The 21,156-nt window shown below is 45.9% G+C and overlaps 1 protein-coding gene across 3 annotated transcripts in view; it reads right to left on the bottom strand.

The window, feature by feature from the left end:
• Positions 1-21,156, bottom strand: part of ROCK2 (Rho associated coiled-coil containing protein kinase 2) — a 582,433-nt gene that overhangs the window by 116,971 nt on the left and 444,306 nt on the right. For all 3 annotated transcript variants that reach the window (XM_086926333.1, XM_086926334.1, XM_086926332.1), the window contains exon 18: positions 20,793-20,953. In XM_086926333.1, the coding sequence (XP_086782459.1) occupies positions 20,793-20,953 (161 nt within the window). The remainder of the gene's footprint in view (positions 1-20,792; positions 20,954-21,156) is intronic.

Raw genomic sequence — 21,156 nt, 5'->3', positions numbered from 1 at the left:
ACGTCTTGATTGTTATTGACTTTACTCTGCAAGCCTGACAAAGAAATTGGCTGTAGCTAAAAGGCAACCAAAAGTGAGAAATTGTAACGCCATGGCATTCAAACAGTTTGAGGAATAGGAAGCATGTTTCAAGGGTCAATAAACATCTTTCTACCCTGTCTTTGCATCTTCTCTACTAAGTTATAGCCAAAAAACACAGAATACTGAAGACACTCCAACAGCCATCACTGTAGCAGTACCAATTCAATCAGAGGGTCAATGTCAGACTCTTAGGTCTTGGCTGACTGATCAGAGTATGCATTTAGTTAATATTACCCCACCACATACAGAGCAAGTATGAATTGGAGATTTAGAGAATGACTTTATCTTGCTCTTGGAGCTGAGAAGCAACTGATAAGGGTAGATTTTAGATGAGTACTGGAACAGATACAAGTCCCGGGGAGGCGGGAGGGCGTGTACGACTCGGCAGCTCTACATGCCAAGAACAGATGCATACTGGTAAGTAGCATTTTCCGTTTGAGGCATATGAGCTGCAGATCGTAGACTTTTGCAACGATTGTGCAGCAGTGTCTCCCCTAGCGGTGGTCGCTTGTATCTGTTGCAGCATTCTGAAACAGTGTTCTAAGGACAACTAGGCCTACTGCAGCTTGCTGCTTGGCTTGCACATCAACACAATAGTGTTTAGTGAAGGTGTGTTTTGTAGACCATGTTGCTGCCTTGCATATGTCCTCTAGTGGTATATTTCCTAAGAAAGCCATAGAGGCTCCTAGTTTGCGAGTGGAGTGCGCTCCAGGAGGAACAGTTAGTGTACGTTTAGCTTTTTGATAGCATATTTGTATGCACTTTAAAATCCATCTGGCAATTCCTCCCTTACAGATGGGGTTGCCTTTGTGTGGGGGAGAGAAAGATACAAATAGTTGTTTTGTCTTTTTGAAGGATTTAGTCAGGTCTGTGTGGTATAACAGACCTCTTCTAACATCTAAGGTGTGTAAAGCCCTTTCTGCAACAGAGTCCGGGTTTTGGAAAAACACAGGTAGCTCTACTGATTGGTAAAGGTGAAGAGGAGTAATAACTTTTGGCAGGAATTTAGGATTAGGCTTAAGAACCACTTTGTTAGGATGTATCTGAAAAAAAGGTTTTTGTATTGTGAATGCTTGTATTTCACTAACTCTTCTGAGAGAGTTGATGGCAACAAGGAAAGCAGTTTTCCATGTTAGGAATTGCAATTCTTACTTGTGTAAAGGCTCGAAAGGGGGTCCCATAAGTCTTGTAAGGACCACGTTTAGGTTCCATACTGGAGCAGGTGGTAACCTAGGTGGGATTATTCGTTTTAATCCTTCCATAAATGCTTCTCTTATTGCACGTACTCTGAAGAGAGATAGATGTTGTCTATTCTGTAAATAGGCTGCAATTGCTGCCAGATGCAGGCGTATGGAAGAATAAGCTAAATTGGACCTTTGTAGGTGTAGAAGGTAGCAAATAATATTTTGGATGGAAGCATCCAGTGGATCAATGGGATTATTGTTACAATATATTGCAAATCTTTTCCACTTAGCTGCATAACATGCTCTGGTAGTGGGTCTTCTAGCTTCTTTAATTATGTTCATACAGTCTGGTGGTAGGTTTAAGTAACCAAACTCTAAGACTTCAGGAGCCAGATCGCCAAATTCAGTCGACTTGGTTCTGGGTGTCTTATTTCTCCATGGTTCTGTGTTAACAGGGATGGCGTGAGCCGAAATTTTTGATGTGGAACCAGTGAGAGATCTAGTAGTGTGGTGAACCACGGCTGACGTGCCCATATGGGAGCTACTAGTATTAGTTTGAGAAACTGTTGTCTGAGTTTGCGCACTACTAGTGGACTGAGTGGGAGAGGCGGAAAAGCGTACGCAAATCTGCCTGACCAGTTCATCCATATCACATTCCCCGCCGACTGTGGGTGTGGAAACCTGGCGACGAAGGTTGGGCATTTTGCATTTTCGTGGGTGGCAAACAGATCTATCTGTGGATGCCCCCACATTTGGAAGAATGGTTGAAGAACTTGTGGATGTATCTCCCATTCGTGAATCTGTTGTGACTGTCGACTCAACAAATCTGCTATCTGATTGTGAATTCCTGGAAGGTGTTCTACTGTCAGGTGTATGTTTTGAGGAATGGCCCATCTCCAAATGTTCTGTGCAAGCAGTTGCAGAGAGTGTGTCCCCCCTGTTTTTGTATGTAATACATGGCTGTCATATTGTCCGTCCGGATTAAGACAGCTTTGTTTCGTACTTGTACCTGAAACTTTTGAGTGCTAGGAAAATTGCTAGCAGCTCTAGATGGTTGATATGGAACTGTTTTTGTTGGTTGTTCAATTGGCCTGGTGTGGTATAGTGTAAGAGATGGGCTCCCCATCCTGCGAGGGATGCGTCTGTCGTGAGCATTATCTGTGGAACAGGTTCTAGGAACGGCCGTCCCTTTGTCAAGTTTTTGGTGTTCCACCATTGCAGAGAGTGATATGTACGGCTGTCTACCAACACCAGGTCAGTGAGCTGACCTTGAGCCTGATTCCACTTCTGTGACATTCTTGTAATGGGCGCAATTGCAGTCTTGCGTGTGGAACTATGAAGATGCAAGGCGCCAACATGCCTAACAGTCTCATGAACACTCCGGCTTGGAGAGACTTCTGGTGTTCAAAAAGGGAGACTAAGGACTGAATGCTCTGTATCCTGGCTGGACTGGGATACGCTATAGCTGTAGATGTGTCTATGGTAGCTCCTAGATACTGATGAACGTGCGAAGGCTCTAGGTGCGACTTGGTGTAGTTTATTGTAAACCCTAAGTCGTGCAATGTCTGAATTGTCTGTTTTGTGTGTTGGACACACTGGTTGAACGATTTTGCTTTTATGAGCCAATCGTCGAGGTAAGGGAAGACATGTATCTGTTGTCTTCTGAGATGTGCTTCTACTACTGCTAAGCACTTTGTGAACACTCGTGGTGCTGTTGTGACCCCGAATGGAAGGACTTTGAACTGATAGTGCTGTCCTTGTATGACAAACCTTAGATACTTCCTGTGAGCAGGATGTATAGGAACATGAAAGTAAGTGTCCTTTAGGTCTAGTGTTGAAAGAAAGTCTCCCTGTTGTAGTAGTGGGAGTACTTGCTGTAGAGTGATCATATGAAAATGATCTGATTGTATGTAATGGTTGAGGGGCCTCAGGTCGAGACTTGGTCTTAGTGTCCCGTCCTTTTTGGGAATTAGGAAGTACAGGGAGTAAACTCCTGTTCCCCGTTCCTCTAAAGGAACTATTTGAATAGCATCCTTTTCTAGAAGTGCTAGAACTTCCTGTTGAAGCAGAGTCATATGTTCTGTGGACATTGGACGCTGCTTAGGTGGTGTTTGGGGGGTTGCTGTGAGTTCTAGGCAGTAGCCATGTTGGATAATCGGTCTTACCCACCTGTCGGTTGTGATGGAATTCCAGACAGGTAGGAACTGTGATAATCTGCCCCCCACAGGAGTGGAATGCTGTAGGGGAAGCAGTCACTGTTTGGGGGTGGAAGAGGAGCGGTTGTTGTTATTACCTCTACCTCTTCCCTTGTTATTATTGCCTCTGTATCCTCCTCTAAAGTAGCCTTTGTTAGAGGAGGTCTGTGTGTGCGTTTTAAAAGATGATGTTGTATCTGAGCCGGTTTGCTTAGAGCCTCCTCTATAAAAGGAGCGGCGAAAATAACTTCTAGTCTGTTGGATTGTAATGCACCCATAGACTTTGCTGTGTCCGTGTCTTTTGTCATCTTTTCTAGTGTGTTGTCTACTTCCGGCCTGAACAATTGGTTTTGATTAAAGGGCTGGGTCAAGATGGTAGTCTGTACCTCTGGTTTAAAACCAGAAATGCGTAACCACTCATGTCGACTGAGCATAACACTAGTATTGGCTGCTCTGGATGCTGTGTCAGCTACATCTAGTGCCCATTTAATTGAGGCATTGGATATTAATTTGCCTTCTTGTATGAGCTCTGCTGCCTGATCTTTGTATTGATCTGGGAGGGGCTCCATTAGTTTTCCTAATTGGTCGTAGTGAGCTCTGTCATAACGTGAGAGTAGGGCTTGTGTATTTGCTATGCGCCATATGTTTGTTGCCTGCGCAGCAATCCATTTCCCTGATGCATCAATAACTTTAGATTCTTTGTCAGGCGGTGGCGTGTCACCAGAAGTCTGGGAATTGGCTCTTTAGCATGCATTAGACACTACTAAAGAGTCTAGTGGCAGATGTCCCTTAATATAGACAGGATCAGCTGGTGCTGGTCTATACTTATTTTCTATTCTTGGATTTAATACCCTACATCGTACCGGGTCTTTAAATATTTCTGGAGCATGTTTAATGACTCCTTTGATCATGGTTAGTATTTGCGCAGACCTTTGTGACTGCTCAAATGTATCCAGTAAAAAATCCTCATCAATGGCATCAGAGTGCATTGAAACCATGTGGTAAAGGGCAGCTCTATTTAATAGATGATTAAACCCAATACTATCTTCCGGAGGGGAATGTTTTGTTGGGTAGTACTGAGGATCAGGAATGTCGGGCACATTGTGTGGTGGGAAACTATATATATCGTCATCTTTGGGATATTCTGGATTGACATCTTCATCTAAAGGGTATGAATGTGGCTCTGGTAAGTCATTCCCCCCCACCTAGATCATACTCCTCGTCAGTGTGGTGTGATGATGCAGGAGATTGAACAGGAGAAGCTGTAGCTTCAATGTAAGGAGGGATAGGAGAGGAAGAAGGTGAAGGAGAGGAAGGGTGCATAGGAGAAGTTGCACAATCCTTCTTTTTGGCAGGAACCACAGGTATAAGTGGTGTGTCTGCTAGTCTCTTCTTGTAAGGAATTACTTCCACATGTCCAGTTTTTGGATTGATATGGACCTTTCTTTGTTTAGGATCTGGTCTAAACAGGCCTTCCTCCTCTACAATCTTCTTCGGCGTCGATTTTTTCGTTGCCGATAGGGGTTGTTTTGTGTTTTTTGCTGTAGGAGGCGTTATCGAGTCCTGGGGCAAATTTTTCGGTGCTGAAGGTGGTTTCGGCTTGGTAGGCTTGTTAGAGGGTTTAGGTGTCTCTGTATCAGGCCTTGGAGTCTTTGGTACCGAAGTTAGAGACTTTGCAGTGGAGACAGGTCTCGTTGGCCCTGCGGCGCCGGACTCCGGCTTTCCATCTTTATTCTTGGAACCAGAAGGTTTCGGAGTTGAAGCTTTCGGATCCGGTCCGGTCTTCGGCTTCGGCACCGATGCATCTTTTGGTTTGGGTGCCGAAGGATCTTTGTCTTTGGGCACCGAAGGACGTTTTGCCTTCGGTGTCGGAGAATCCTTCGGTGTCGAAGCATGTTTAGGTACCAATGGAGGAGGTGGAATTGGCACATGTGGTTTCGTTGGTGCCGAGGCACCGGAAGGCGTAGTCTTTTTCCTCGGAGCCGAGCCCAAAGGAGTCGGAGGGGATATTTCGGTCTCGACTGGGCCCCATGGGCGGAGTGCTGACCGTTCCCTTTGACAAGCCGTGAGTGCACGCTTCCACCAGGCACACATACCACCAGCCGTAAGTGCACACTTCCACCAGCCACACACACCACCAGCCGTCAGTGCACTTTTCCACCAGGCACACACACCACCAGCCATAAGTGCACGCGTCCACCAGGCACACACACCACCAGCCGTCAGTGCACGCTTCCACCAGGCACACACACCACCAGCCGTCAGTACATGCTTCCACCAGGCACACACACTAGCCGTCAGTACACGCTTCCACCAGGCACACACACCACCAGCCGTCAATGCACGCTTCCACTAGGCACACACACAGCCATCAGTACACGCTTCCACCAGGCACACACACCACCAGCTGTCAGTGCACGCTTCCATCAGGCACACGTACCACAAGCCATCAGTGCACGCTTCCACCAGGTACACACACCACCAGCAGTCAGTGCATGCTTTTCCACACTACCAGCTGTCGGTGCACGATTCCACCACGCACACACCACCAGCCTTCAGTGCACGCTTCCACTGGGCACACACACCACCAGCCATCAGTGCTCGCTTTCACCAGGCACACACACCACCAGCCATCAGTGCAGCAGGCAGGCTCCTCTCAGAGTTTCTTGGTAAATATGTGTTCGATGCCTGAGAGGGAATGGGTCGAGTTTCCTTAAACCATGGTGAGTATGCAGGTGAAGTGCATGAACTCATGTGTGAGTGAGTCATGCTGCCTGGGGCTCACTCACTCCACACTTGTAAATTGCGTCTGCACCAGGCTTTTTATCACTTGCAAAGTTCAGCACATAGGCATCCCCCATACCCCCGAAACTTACTGCTTCCAACAACCAGAATGGAAACAACATTCAGAGCAATGAAAACAAGTTCATTTGATGCAAAGAACTGTTAACAAAAACCATGTCCAGCTATTGTAGATCTGGCAACTTAAACAAAACAGCAACAAAAAACAAACAAGCATTGGACCCTATAAGTATTTAGTTATGTAGCAGAATATCTTTGGTGCAACAACACCAACTGTTGCATGTCTAAACACTTATAAGGTCCCAAATGCGAGACCTACTGGCTACACCAATGCTTGGTATATGTACTAACAGTAAAAAACCCATATATTTTCATTTTTTATGTGGAAAGGCTAGTAGCCCTGTTGCGGAGTACAGGATTCACACTAAAAATTCAGCTGTGCTAACTTCTGAATGGGACTACTAAAGTTGGTACTTGAGGGTATCAAAAGAATCACTATGTTAAACCCAACTTAAAGTCATATATAATGTAACTCTTAAGTATATGGCAACTTTAGAAAGTTGCGTGTATCAAGAGGGAGAGAGAGGACCAGATAGCTAGTCCAGATCCCCGGTTTATATGTCAATTAATCAAAAAGAGAAAAGCTAGGAATGGGGTATAGCATGATATTTATATTTTAAAGATCATGGTGACTCAGTATTGTTTTGTCAATTGGTGGTGGCACCTGCTGGGTGTCTTTAGAAAGCCCTCACCCACCAACCTAGTTGGTGGCATGCTTCATCATCGGGCCCACCCAGTGACACCTAGCGTGTCCCGGGTGTGCTGCGACGCCCGATTACAGCGGAGCAGGTATGTCACTGTGTGTGCGGTGAAGGGTGATAAGTTCGTGAGTTTAAAACGGCTTGGCGGGGGTCCCAGTACCCAAGGGGTAAGAACACTTTATTAATGGGCCTCCGTCAGCGGTTAAAAATAAGGCTGTGGGACGTTAGAGGCGAGTTACGACCTCCTACGTCCTTAATGTGTCAACATGTTTCAGCCAGTGCCTTATCAATATTCTGGCTTTCTTCAGGACAGATAAAAGGTGTGTGTAATTAAAACTAGGGGGTGTGTAGTGCAGGCTATGTGTCTACACGCCCTAAAGTGTATCTAACTGTGAGAGGGGGGATTCCCTTCTCAAGATCACCTGTACATATAACATAAAATGACAAAGACAAAACATACATGGGAGAAAAGAGTCACTAGGAGATATTTATCATAAGTTATGACAGCCGGCTAAATAGCGAATGGGTGCAGGCTATAAGCGGCTCAAGTGTAATGGTACTGGTGGTACCATTATGGTGAAAGATCGCACTAGAACTGCGTAGGTGAAGTGGTTTAAAAGAACAGTATTTATACAACAGTGGTAAAAAGGTGAAAAAAGGAATGAGGCGTAAGGTCTACGTCTTACGCTAGTTTTTGGTTGGTTTAGCTTCAAGGTTATTGAAGTGGCAAGGGGTTGGCCCTATGTGGGAGACAAAGGTAAGACCACTGGGGTTAGGAGACCTGTTTGGAAAAAGGTAGCGCTTACCCATAGTAGAGATGGTAGTTCAGCATACTCACAGGATTTCTGGCCAGCACCGGCGTGGGACCTGTTGTGCCTCCTTCGCAGAACCGGCAAGAAATGACTGGTATTGCCGGTTTATATACTGATACTGGTTGGTTAAGTCAGGGCACCTGGAGAAGGAAGGAATGGTGGAAAGACTCGCAATCTCGAGTCATAATCGCGCTCAGGTGTGTGCCGGTTGCTTCGCGCTAGTGCGCGATGTAGTGGGCAATCTCTGCACATGCGCGGTGCGTTTGGGTGATAGAGCGCATGTAAGTACCATTACACTTGAGCCGCTTATAGCCTGCACCCATTCGCTATTTAGCCGGCTGTCATAACTTATGATAAATATCTCTTAGTGACTCTTTTCTCCCATGTATGTTTTGGCTTTGTCATTTTATGTTATATGTACAGGTGATCTTGAGAAGGGAATCCCCCCTCTCACAGTTAGATACACTTTAGGGCGTGTAGACACATAGCCTGCACTACACACCCCCTAGTTTTAATTACACACACCTTTTATCTGTCCTGAAGAAAGCCAGAATATTGATAAGGCACTGGTTGAAACATGTTGACACATTAAGGACGTAGGAGGTCGTAACTCGCCTCTTACGTCCCACAGCCTTATTTTTAACCGCTGACGGAGGCCCATTAATAAAGTGTTCTTACCCCTTGGGTACTGGGACCCCCGCCAAGCCGTTTTAAACTCATGAACTTATCACCCTTCACCGCACACACAGTGACATACCTGCTCCGCTGTAATCAGGCGTCGCAGCACACCCGGGACACGCTAGGTGTCACTGGGTGGGCCCGATGATGAAGCATGCCACCAACTAGGTTGGTGGGTGAGGGCTTTCTAAAGACACCCAGCAGGTGCCACCACCAATTGACAAAACAATACTGAGTCACCATGATGGTTATAATATAAATATCATGCTATACCCCATTCCTAGCTAGTCTCTTTTTGATTAATTGACATATAAACCGGGGATCTGGACTAGCTATCTGGTCCTCTCTCTCCCTCTTGATACACGCACTTATTGGCAGCGCGCAGCTGTGAGAGCATATTCGACCATGGCCGAAAACCATGGCTTGACCTTTTCTGAAAGTGACTTGGCAGATATACTATCTGACCCGTCATTCCAAACGGATTTTAACATCTCTAGCACTACCGCACAGACCACTGATTGGGAGACCTTAACAGAGAAAAAGCGCAACAGGATACGCACCATCCTCCATGGGACAATCCTGGCCCAATACCTCAAAACTAATTCGGCTCCAAGGGGGCTTCTAGTAACCAACGCACCCAGGATCTTCCTTGATGACCCCACATTCAGGAAGGACTGGGCCCAGATCGCTTGGCACTGCACCAGGGACTGGATGATACTCATCCTAAAGACAGCCAAACGCCTGTCAGATACACTATCCATTGAAATCAAAGAAACAGAGAGACACTTCAAAGCCACTATTACATCATTCAAGAAAAAACTTGATGACCAGAACAGAGAGATAAACGAGTACAAGGACTACTTGGCCCAGGCTAAATTCAAAAAATTTGAAAAAGATCTCAAAAAGTTCTCCTATGCTAAAGTATACCCATACTCGGAGGAGAACTACACCCCGCCTGTCAAAGAGACCAACATACCCAACTCCTCAGGTGATGACAGTTCCGTCTCCAGTGATTCCAGCAGTGGATCACAAAAACGGGGAGGAAGAGGACGAAGAGGACAACGTTGGCCTAACCACTGGCAAGGAGGACCACCAAACCAATTCTATGGTTTCCCACCAAACTTAGGCCACATGCAGAATCCCTACTTTGGTTTCCCCAACATGTACCCCCCAGGCCCTATGCCGCTCTTTGCAGGCAACCAGGGCCCCATTTTCCTTTTTTAGGACGGGGCCACAGGACACGGGGTCGCAGAAGACCAACCCAGCACAACAACGCACAGGTACACTGGGCAGAAGAAGAAAACCCTGTGAGTTCCAACACACGCCAGAAGACAAAAGAGGCAACACCAGGACCGAGCAAGTAGCTAACCCTACCACCCAACCGTCACTGGTATTCAACCTATCCAGCACCCCATTATCCACAAAGGAACAGTCAGTCTTGGAAAGGGGATATTCATTCGTGCCAACTACCAGACTTGACAAATTCAAATTACATGCTGAATTAGCACAATTCTTCAGAAAACTGAAATTAAAATCTTTCTTTGAGAAGTCAACCCCCGAACCTACACAAACTGACGACAATCCTAACACCACAGGCCTCAGAGTCAAGTCTACCTTCGTCCCTCCACCCTCCACCATCCCTGCAGAGATCACCACATTTGAACAGGCAGTATACCATGACATTGAGAATCTCAATCCAACCAACCATTACAACAACCTGTCATGGGAGGACAGACAAACCATACAACGCCTCCAAAACAACCCCACACTAATAATCAAACCAGCAGACAAATGGGGAGGCATCGTACTTCTGGACAAAACAGACTACGATACAGAATGTCGCAGACTTCTCAGCGACAACAGGAATTACCGCAGACTTGAGCATGACCCAACAGAACGGCTGCGCACTGTACACACCCTTGTCAAAAGGGCAGCTGAAGAGGAACACATCTCTAAGCAGGAGGCCGAATACCTTTGCCCTGAGCATACCAGAACGCCATACTTCTATACAGTACCCAAAGTACACAAAGGGGTGATCCCACCCCCCGGCAGACCAATTGTATCGGGTATCAACTCCGTACTAGAGCCACTCTCTAGATACTGTGACTTCTTTCTGAATCCCCTGGTACAGAAAACCCCCACCTATATTAAAGATACCAAACATCTGTTACAAGTAATCAACAACATTACCTTTGATCCCGACACCCAATTACTGGTAGGACTTGATGTGGAAAGCCTGTACACCAGTCTCCCACAAGATGCCACCCTGCAGGTGCTGCATGACATCTGGAAGAATCCCCCTGGCCCTTACCACACACCGAGGAGCTTCGTACTGGCATGTGCAGCCCTCGCCCTCAAAGAAAACTATTTCGAGTACGATGGCACCTTCTACCTGCAAACGAATGGAACTTCCATGGGCAGTGTTTTCGCGCCAAGTGTGGCTGGACTATATGTACACCACTTCGAAAGCACCAACATCGCTGTGGAATCCAATCCGTTCAGACATCATATACTGAAATGGCATAGGTATATTGATGATATACTGGTCATCTGGCAAGGCTCACAACATGAGCTGGATAACTTCTTAAATTGGCTCAACAGCAGAGACCCATACCTGAATTTCACCAGCACAGCCAGCAACCATCAACTCCCTTTCCTAGACCTGGAAATAAGAGCCAAGGATGGAACCCTAGTAACCACCACTTACTACAAACCCACTGCGAGGAACTCATTGCTTCACTACACCAGCTTCCACCCTCGGCCTCTCAAAGAAAACTTACCCTTTGGCCAGTTCCTTCGGATCAGAAGAAACTGCTCGAATGTGAATGATTATAAATCACAATCAGCAGATCTAGCCACCAAACTAGAATACCGCGGTTACCCAAAGGCCATCATCAAGAAAACCCAGAAGAGGGCCAGAAACCAAAACCGTGAAGCTCTACTTGAAGACATCACTAAAGAAGATGAGGAACAACCAACAACGTGTGTCACCACTTACAATACTTCCTCCAATGAGGTTGCAAAAATCATCAAAAAACACTGGAGAATCATCAATTCAGGACAGAGGAATTGGGAACTACCAAGGTTTGCTTACAAAAGGTGCCACAACCTGCGAGACCAACTAGTTAGCACCCGACCTAAACCACCACCAAAACCAGCGGAGAATACTATACTCAATGCATGGGGCATGCCCAAAGTAACAGGACATTACCCCTGCAACGACTGCAGTCTGTGCCACCTCACATCCCACACAAAAACTCTGACCCTGGAACCCAATAAAATCTGGTCCCAAAGGAGCCACACCAATTGTAACTCACGGAATGTGATTTACTTACTCACGTGCACGTGTGGCCTCAGATATGTGGGCATGACCACACGTAAAGTCAGAACCAGGATAACTGAACATCGCAGCAAGATGCGATGTAAGAAAAATATCAGCAAATTGACCAATCATTTCATCACCCACTGCCACACACCCAATGACTTTACTTGTACAGTCATTGAGCAAATCCCTGAAAGCCCCATCAACAATGACAAAAAACTGCTCAATAAAGAGCAAAGATGGATATACTGTCTGTCAACAGCTACAGATGGTCTGAACGATGCCATCCCCTGGAATTCCTTGACCAACTTGTGAACTCAAGGTTGCCTGCTAACTGAGTACCCCCTGAGCCTTTTATTCCTGAATATTGGGTAGTTTTGCGCCCATTTTCCATCCAAAATGCACCCCCTTGATATAATCAGCCTCTTGATACCCCCGTTTTAAGATTTAATTTACACGTCAACACTTGGTCAGCCTACCAGAGAGGTGTCACTTCTTAGCACCTTCAGCATAATTATACCACGCATGCCCAGAGCTAGCACGCGTACAATACCAGGAGCTCTAAGCACGTGTAATCTCATACGCATGCGCTAGTTACCAGCGCCACGCGTCAGGACCAACGCTCTCTCCAGACGCATGCGCGGCAACACTAATCCGCCGCGCATGCGCTCTATCACCCAAACGCACCGCGCATGTGCAGAGATTGCCCACTACATCGCGCACTAGCGCGAAGCAACCAGCACACACCTGAGCGCGATTTTGACTCGAGATTGCGAGTCTTTCCACCATTCCTTCCTTCTCCAGGTGCCCTGACTTAACCTATCAGTATATAAACCGGCAATACCAGTCATTTCTTACCGGTTCTGCGAAGGAGGCACAACAGGTCCAACGCCAGTGCTGGCCAGAAATCCTGTGAGTATGCTGAACTACCATCTCTACTATGGGTAAGCGCTACCTTTTTCCCAACAGGTCTCCTAACCCCAGTGGTCCTACCTTTGTCTCCCACATAGGGCCAACCCCTTGCCACTTCAATAACCTTGAAGCTAAACCAACCAAAAACTAGCGTAAGAAGTAGACCTTACGCCTCATTCCTTTTTTCACCTTTTTACCACTGTTGTATAAATATCGTTCTTTTAAACCACTTCACCTACGCAGTTCTAGTGCGATCTTTCACCATAATGGTACCACCAGTACCATTACACTTGAGCCGCTTATAGCCTGCACCCATTCGCTATTTAGCCGGCTGTCATAACTTATGATAAATATCTCCTAGTGACTCTTTTCTCCCATGTATGTTTTGTCTTTGTCATTTTATGTTATATGTACAGGTGATCTTGAGAAGGGAATCCCCCCCTCTCACAGTTAGATACACTTTAGGGCGTGTAGACACATAGCCTGCACTACACACCCCCTAGTTTTAATTACACACACCTTTTATCTGTCCTGAAGAAAGCCAGAATATTGATAAGGCACTGGCTGAAACATGTTGACACATTAAGGACGTAGGAGGTCGTAACTCGCCTCTAACGTCCCACAGCCTTATTTTTAACCGCTGACGGAGGCCCATTAATAAAGTGTTCTTACCCCTTGGGTACTGGGACCCCCGCCAAGCCGTTTTAAACTCACAAACTTATCACCCTTCACCGCACACACAGTGACATACCTGCTCCGCTGTAATCAGGCGTCGCAGCACACCCGGGACACGCTAGGTGTCACTGGGTGGGCCCGATGATGAAGCATGCCACCAACTAGGTTGGTGGGTGAGGGCTTTATAAAGACACCCAGCAGGTGCCACCACCAATTGACAAAACAATACTGAGTCACCATGATGGTTATAATATAAATATCATGCTATACCCCATTCCTAGCTAGTCTCTTTTTGATTAATTAACTTTAGAAAGTTGCCACTCAGTTGCCCATGTTTTCCAGTGTCGGTTTACGGTTGCTGGCCACGAGACAGCAGTTTGCCCTCCAGGTGCCGAAATGTGAACGACTCAGGAAGGAACACAAAGTGCCCACCAGTGGAAAATGTAATCTCTCTTCCTGGCAGGAAGGCCAAATATAGAGTGAGCCCAAATGGGGAAGCCGCCTTTGAAGGGCAAATAATGGACACACAAGAGGGGCTGCTCTTTGGATCTGATGGACAGGTTTGCGTTGGGGAAAGAAAAGGGGAAACAGTTGCCACAAAGATTTTCCCTGCAGGCGTGTAGCCTTCAGGTAGCTACACCTTGAGGGTGGGCTACCAAGCTCCACACACCGAGAAAGGGGTTCTGTCATTTTGGAAGTGGGCAGAATCTCTCTGGCAGCTAACAAATCTAAGGAGGTGTTCAGAGTTTTGAACGAGTTAACCACAGACGACAGGACCCTACCAGCCCAGACCCCTACTCAGGAGGCCTGTGACACCCTGAACTCGTTCTTCCTAGAAAAAATTTCCACAATTAAAAAATCCATTCCTTCACTCCCCCAACTGTCACTACCGGATACATCCCTCAATAACCCCCTGTCCTTCACTTCTTTTCCGGCTCTAGACTCTTCTTCTCTGGCGGAACTAGCCACTCGTGTAAAATCCGGCTCCCCAAATGACTGCTGCCCACCGTCCGTTTTGCGGAGCATATGTCTCAATTTACCTGACAGTATCCTACATCTACTTAATAGCTCCCTCAGCAGCGGCATCTGCCCCACTTCCTTTAAGGAAGCCATTCTGGTACCCTTACTAAAAAAACCTGGCGCCGACATGACGGAGCCATCGAACTACCGCCCTATTTCCCTTCTCCCTTATTTTTCTAAACTTATGGAGGCTCACGTCACTCGCTGCCTGTCCAGGTTTATAGAATCCTCTGGCTACCTTGTACCAACCCAGGCCGGCTTCAGACCCGCCCATTCTACAGAAGCCGTTATCCTGGCAGTCCTTGACACACTCAGAGGCAACGCGGACGCGGGAAAACCCCAAGCCCTCGTCTTACTGGATCTGTCGGCCGCGTTCGACACGGTGGATCATGACATCCTTCTCCACCGTGTCGGGCAGGCGGGCATCCAGGGCGTTGCTTTTGAGTGGGTCAGGTCCTTCCTTACGGGGAGAACACAGGCGGTCCGCCTTGGCCCCTACATTGCTAAAAAAACTCTCACATCCTGTGGTGTTCCCCAAGGCTCTTCCCTCTCCCCGCTCCTCTTTAATCTTTACCTCCGGCCACTCATTCAATCACTTCTGAAATGGGACATCGTCACTTATAACTACGCTGACGATCTCCAGATCATCTTCCCCCTCAACTCACCAAATGCCATCAAAACTTTTCATGGAGCCACAACTCATATCCAACTCTGGATGAACCAGAACCAATTGAAGTTGAACCACGGTAAAACTGAGCTCCTACTTCCTGGACTCAGCTCCACCTACTGGGGTCCACAGTTCTGGCCTCCAGAGTTTGGCTCCCCCCCCCCCGTCCCTGCAAAAACAGTAAAAAGTCTAGGTGTCATCATCGACACCGAGCTTTCTCTCAGGGCTCAGGTGGGAGCGGTGGTTTCCTCCTGTATGTTTCAACTTCGGAGGATCCGCAAAATCCGCCACTTTCTTCCCCCGGCAGCACTCACCCAAACTGTTATTTCGCTGGTACTTTCCCGTCTGGATTTTTCCAACGCCATCTATCACGGTCTACCACAATACCTGACTCAACGCCTCCAAATCGTCCAGAACCAGGCTGCCCGCCTGATCCACGGAACACCCAGATGGCAATCAGCTAAACCTTTGCTTATGAATTTGCATTGGCTCCCGGTTGAGCGAAGGGCTGCCTTCAAGGTAGCTTGTCTTACCTTCAAGGCACTTCATTGCCCTTCCCCTGCTTTCCTGAAATCTACCATCCACCCTTACTGTCCTACACGTAATCTTCGATCCGCCCACCTTGACTTGTTGATCATCCCCAGGAGCAAAACTAAGAGATTCGGCGGACGCCGGTTCTCCCAGCTGGCCCCTGGGCTCTGGAACCTCCTCCCTCTCTCTATCAAATCCTGCTCCTCTTTTCTCAACTTTAGGAAAATGCTAAAAACTTACCTTTTCCCTACCCCCACGTAGATTCTGTTACCTCTACCTTCTCCTCACTCTGTTCTGTCTACCAGCGCCAGGAAGCTCCGGTGTCAGTGCGCTTTATAAGCAACACTTAACATAACATAACATAACATGACACATTGGGCTCGGTAGATGCCACATTATGCATTAAGTCATCATCAGGTGGAAGGGTACCTGGTAGCGGATTGGCTAGTAGTCACCGCATCCCACGAGGGCAAGTCCTGGGCATAAAAGTGGCATCACTGGCAGCCAGACCTCAGTTTTTTTTAAAACAAACTTTATTGCTTCTACATTTACAGTCAAATACCTATATCTGGCAAAATGAAACATTGCATTACGTGTGTTATTATTCATAGTCTGAAAATGAGGTTGGAACTTGACAATAAGCATAATACAAGGTGTTAGAATTAATAAAGGATCCACTGTGTCATATATAGGGATATTTTAAATGTATTGGAAAAAGTTTTTATACATAAGCAATAAACTCCCACCCCACCCTTTCAGCAAGTCCTGCAAAGCATACATCGTCACAAGCAGGCAGGTGTACATTTATGTCATGCCACTGGGTGTATAAACCTGGTTGGTGGTTGGTGTAATAACGTCCGCTATTTCCCCAGGAACTCTCATAAGGTCGGAGTGCACTATAAATCATAACCCATCTCCTATATTATACTGTTACTACATCATAGGGTATTGTGGCAGCGTTGCCTCTCAAATCAAGGCTGTGATAATACCAGTGATGCCTCTCAAATCAAGGCTATGATAACATATTATAAAGAATTCAATCCAAGCTAGGTTAAACATCAACAGGCTCCTGGGCAGCAAAGGCCTCAAGCAACGCATCCCATTCCATAGAGATTGGTCGCTTCCTAAGCCTCTATATTCCTCTCTGCATAAGGCACCACTCTCAGCTGCTCCCCATCATATCACCTTATCACGCCATTGTGAAATAAGGGGCACCGTCTGAGATGCCCAACAAATTGTAAAGAGGCGCTTTGCAATTAAGATAGCCAGATCAACAAAGTGTGTTAACACCTTATTGCCCTTAGGCCTGGAGCAGAGTCCAAGAATGGAGACTTCCACTGCGTGCTAATAATCAACCTCAGATAGCTCTAATAACGTCGCACAGATATCTGCCACATAAGAGGATAGTGAGGAACTGGCCCATAACATATGTAGGAGATTCACGTCTTTTGATTGCAGCAACGGGGACAGGCAGAGTATATTTTTAGCAATATAGTGTGAAGTTTGTGTTGTGTAAGATTAGCTCAGTTTAGAATGGAGAACTGAATACATTTGAAGCAGGCCTTATGTGAAATCTGCCCCGGGTATGTAAGGAGGAAGGCCCATTCCTTGTCGGAGAGGTTATGTGCAAAGTCTTCCTCCCACTTTGTTAGCAGGGGAACCCAGGAAACTAGTATGTGCGTAAGCAGGCGCCGATACAGCCAGCGGATGAGATGACGGCTGTGTCCCATGGTATGTATCAGCTGTATACAATCATGTGTGTTCAGTTCAGAACTGTCCAGTGCCCAATGTTGACGAATATATCCGTTTACAGTAGCAAGGGTTAAAACAGTGTTTCTAGTAGGCCCTGTGTATGTGCAAAATCTGTGTGAGACATGAGAGTGCAGCCCTCAGACAATGCTCATACCATTGTCACCATGGTTTGTTTGGATCTAAGCCTGTTTAAATATCCATGATTTTAGATTGAAAGAAAGTGGCCAGTTACTCGCAGAATGCTTGTGAGATCTCTGGTTCTGCTATGGGTTGAGAGGTCAAGAGATGTTGTACTAGCTTGAATAACTCTTTAGTGGAAGATGAGTTTTCAATTTTATATGTACAGTATTCGGATTTTTCATCCGCCAGTACAAGTTTGTATTCTTCAATACTTGATTTGTATAGCGTTCTTTCCTGTTCCTGTAGGGTTGTTGTCCAAGGTCACTCAGAACGACGGCAGGCTTGTTTTAACAGTTGGGAGTCTGTCATTATACCAGGGGGCCGAAGGACGACATTTTTTACAGGCATGTAGCTTCAAACGGGACAGTTACTAGCTGCAGATTCCAGCCATGTCGCAAAGTCCTCTGCCCCAAGATCAGGATCCTCATGGATTATGTGGGGAGTATTGATTAGAGTGTTGATTAGGTCTCAGCTGAGACTCATTTCCAGCTTCTGGATCTGTTCGGGGGTGAGGGGTTCTGTGGTCAGCAGCTATAGATGGGGAGTAAAAATCAAAAGACACTGCACTGTGGTTGGACCAACAAATAGGTATGGTATTTTGATAGGTGATTCTTAGAACATTGGAGGAGATGCCATCCAGTGTGTGTCCCGCTTTGTGAGTTGGAGCCTTTACTAATTGATGCAGACCGATGCTGGAGAGCATCTCTAAAAGAGCATTAGAATCTTGGCTGTCCCTCTCCTTGAGGTGGAAATTAAAGTCCCCCATGATAGTCAGACAGTTGTCTAGAAGCTTTTTTAGTTATTGAAGGAACAGCGGTCTAGGTCCTGGGGGTCTGTAAATCAGTAGCCCAACAAAAGCGCAGGTGGCTGGGAGAATGAATTTAAGGTGGGTGGCTTCACAGGTGTGGGGATTCAATCCTGATTCAATGAGGCATTCAAATTGTGATTTAAAAACAATCTCCAATTCAACCCCCTCATGCGTCCCACCCTATCTACCCTTTGGATAGAGTAGTTATTCGGATTCGCATCAATTAGGTGGGTCCTGAGGCTACATTAACCCAAGTTTCAGTGATAAAGACCCAATCAGGTTCCAACTCCTATTAATGTTGCTGTTCCTTGGACCCGACAAAGAGATGCTGGACCTACGATTGGAAAGCTCCTGCTGATCTTTAGGCTAGCAAAGAGGACTGCGCCTGTCGTGCACCCTGCTCGAGGAAAAGTCGCCCCGTGTCCCAGACAGAAGAAGTGACTCCAAGAGTCAGTTGGTTGACTTGCTGTTACAGCTACAAGGACACAAAGCTGAAGAAGCAGGTCTTGGAGAGTTTGAAGCCAAACAGCAGCCTGGGAGACTGAGTCTCCATGCTCAAAAGTTGCAACCAAGTCTGCTGGACCAGGGAGAGTTGTCAGGTTGCAATTTGGTCCCCAAAATGAATACTAGCCTCAGGTAAATTGAATCGGCTATCAGTAATCAGTGGCAACTGTTTTTTGGCTGGAGTTCGACCAGACTTCGAGGGACAATGACCTCTGTGACCAAAGTCCCCTCGCCATGTGCAAGGACTGAGGAATGGCCCCGGAAAGGTCCCCACCAGCCGATCATCACCCTGTATGCCATGCATTATGACCACTCCAATAATTGTGGTAGTTCATCAACTGAACCTAGAACTGGATTAGAGACTGCTTTTACTGCAAGGTAACTGCCTTGCCAAGCCCCATCGACGCCTAGGACTTACACCTGGTCAGATTTGGTCATCCAAAGTGGGCCAGAGTAACCAAACATAACGTTATAAAAGTTTTCCATGTAACCGCTAACCGGGGTAGTTGCAATTTAAATGAAAAGCAGGGATTTATTATTTGCTTAATAATTTGTACCACCAGAGAGCTCTGGGGAATTTTGTTCAGTTTGGCGTCTGAAAAATTCATAAAAGAGCTATTTTCATAAATTGCTGTCAGATTTTATTTGCGTCTGGTTTCTTGCTTATTCAGCTGTCTTGGCCCTTCTAAATGATTTGCACTTGTTCCTTTGACAAAGCAGGACTGTTCGAAGCCACAGTTACCCAGAGTTGTGCAAAAGTTTTGCAAACAAGCCTGACTGGACTCAACATGGGTTTGTGAGTTTAATAACTGATGAGGTTGCACGACCATACTATATAATAAACCACTTTCCTTACAACCAGTACAGAATTATTTTGTTAAACAACACAGTGCAACACAACAAGGAAACAACTCTGTGTCCTACAGCCACAAAAAAGAAAGTGATTACTGTCATTGCAGAGATGTTTAAGGCCAATAAGGTTATCACAGGCACATTTCAGTTAATATAGGGCCAATTACTAGTGACAGGAATAAAGGCACAGGGGATGTATTAATTATTTGTCACCATCTATGTGGCCTGAGCTGAGAAACATTGAATAGATGGAACAGATGATTATTTTGTCCTTATTAGAAGCATCTATCATTCACTCCATTTTGAAAATACTATTAGGAAATGTGTGGAGAAAATACAGTAATCATGAGTAATCCTAATTAGGGAAATCTTATTTGCAATTTGAAGGTTTCTACTTTTCTGAAGAATCTATTCAATGGCTTTCATGTTCTATAATGTAAGATACTAGCAGTTCATATAATCCAATCAAGTAAAAGAGACAACAGTAAATCATTAACAGCTCAGAAATGTGTCATGAGGGGCTTGACCAGTATTTCCTTAGTCCTCACATCTTCATACTAACTGTTGTATATTGCAATAACTCAGTTGATTGTACCAAACTGCCACATCATAGGAAAACCAGGTAAGTTTAGTTTTTGAAGATACAGAATTATTTGTATGATTATTTCAAGGTCCATTATTTAGTCTGTTTAATTGCTGCCCATCACGATCCAGATACAAAAAAATTGAGGGCATATAATTCTTAAGGTAAATGTCCATTTTTCTGCACAGTTCTTAATGCTAGTATTGAATCAGTTTCCAAGTGTTAAAACATTCGGCACATAAGGGGACAGAAACATGGAACGTTAAATTGATGCCACAGGATCACACAATTGGATAAATTAAAAAATGTGGTGCACTGGTTCCACAGATGAAATGAAGGTTACATATTCTCACTTGCCGACTCACTGAAGGATGTTCGAAAGCTTTTGAAAACCTTTTAAGTAGGCACAGAAGCACACATTCAGTACACACCCTGTACAAATGGTGCCAATTTACTGCATCAACTATACTTACATCCTCGTGCAGCTTCTCCTTTCGCTTCAGCAGCTCTTCCATTTTCTGATGCGCTTGCTTAAGGTCACAGTCGAGCATTGAACACTGCTTCTCTGCTTCCAGCAAACTGTTCTCAACTCTCTGCTTGGACATTCTTTCCTCGTGAAGTTTTCTTTCCATGTCTGGTGAAAACAAAAGTAAACAACAAATTTTACGGAATAGTATTACGAAATTAACATTCACCAGGCATTAGTACCATTATCCTGCATCTGAGGTGCCATGGCTTGCACATCAATGTTAATAGAAGCAAATCTTACAGAGAGACAGTTGACTTGTATCGAGGGTGGCCCAGAACGAGACACACCAAAGAGCATTATTTATGCAA

Source organism: Lissotriton vulgaris, chromosome 6 (genome assembly GCF_964263255.1).
Source record: "Lissotriton vulgaris chromosome 6, aLisVul1.2, whole genome shotgun sequence".
Lineage (NCBI taxonomy): Eukaryota > Metazoa > Chordata > Amphibia > Caudata > Salamandridae > Lissotriton > Lissotriton vulgaris.
This window is presented reverse-complemented; position numbering and strand designations above follow the sequence as displayed.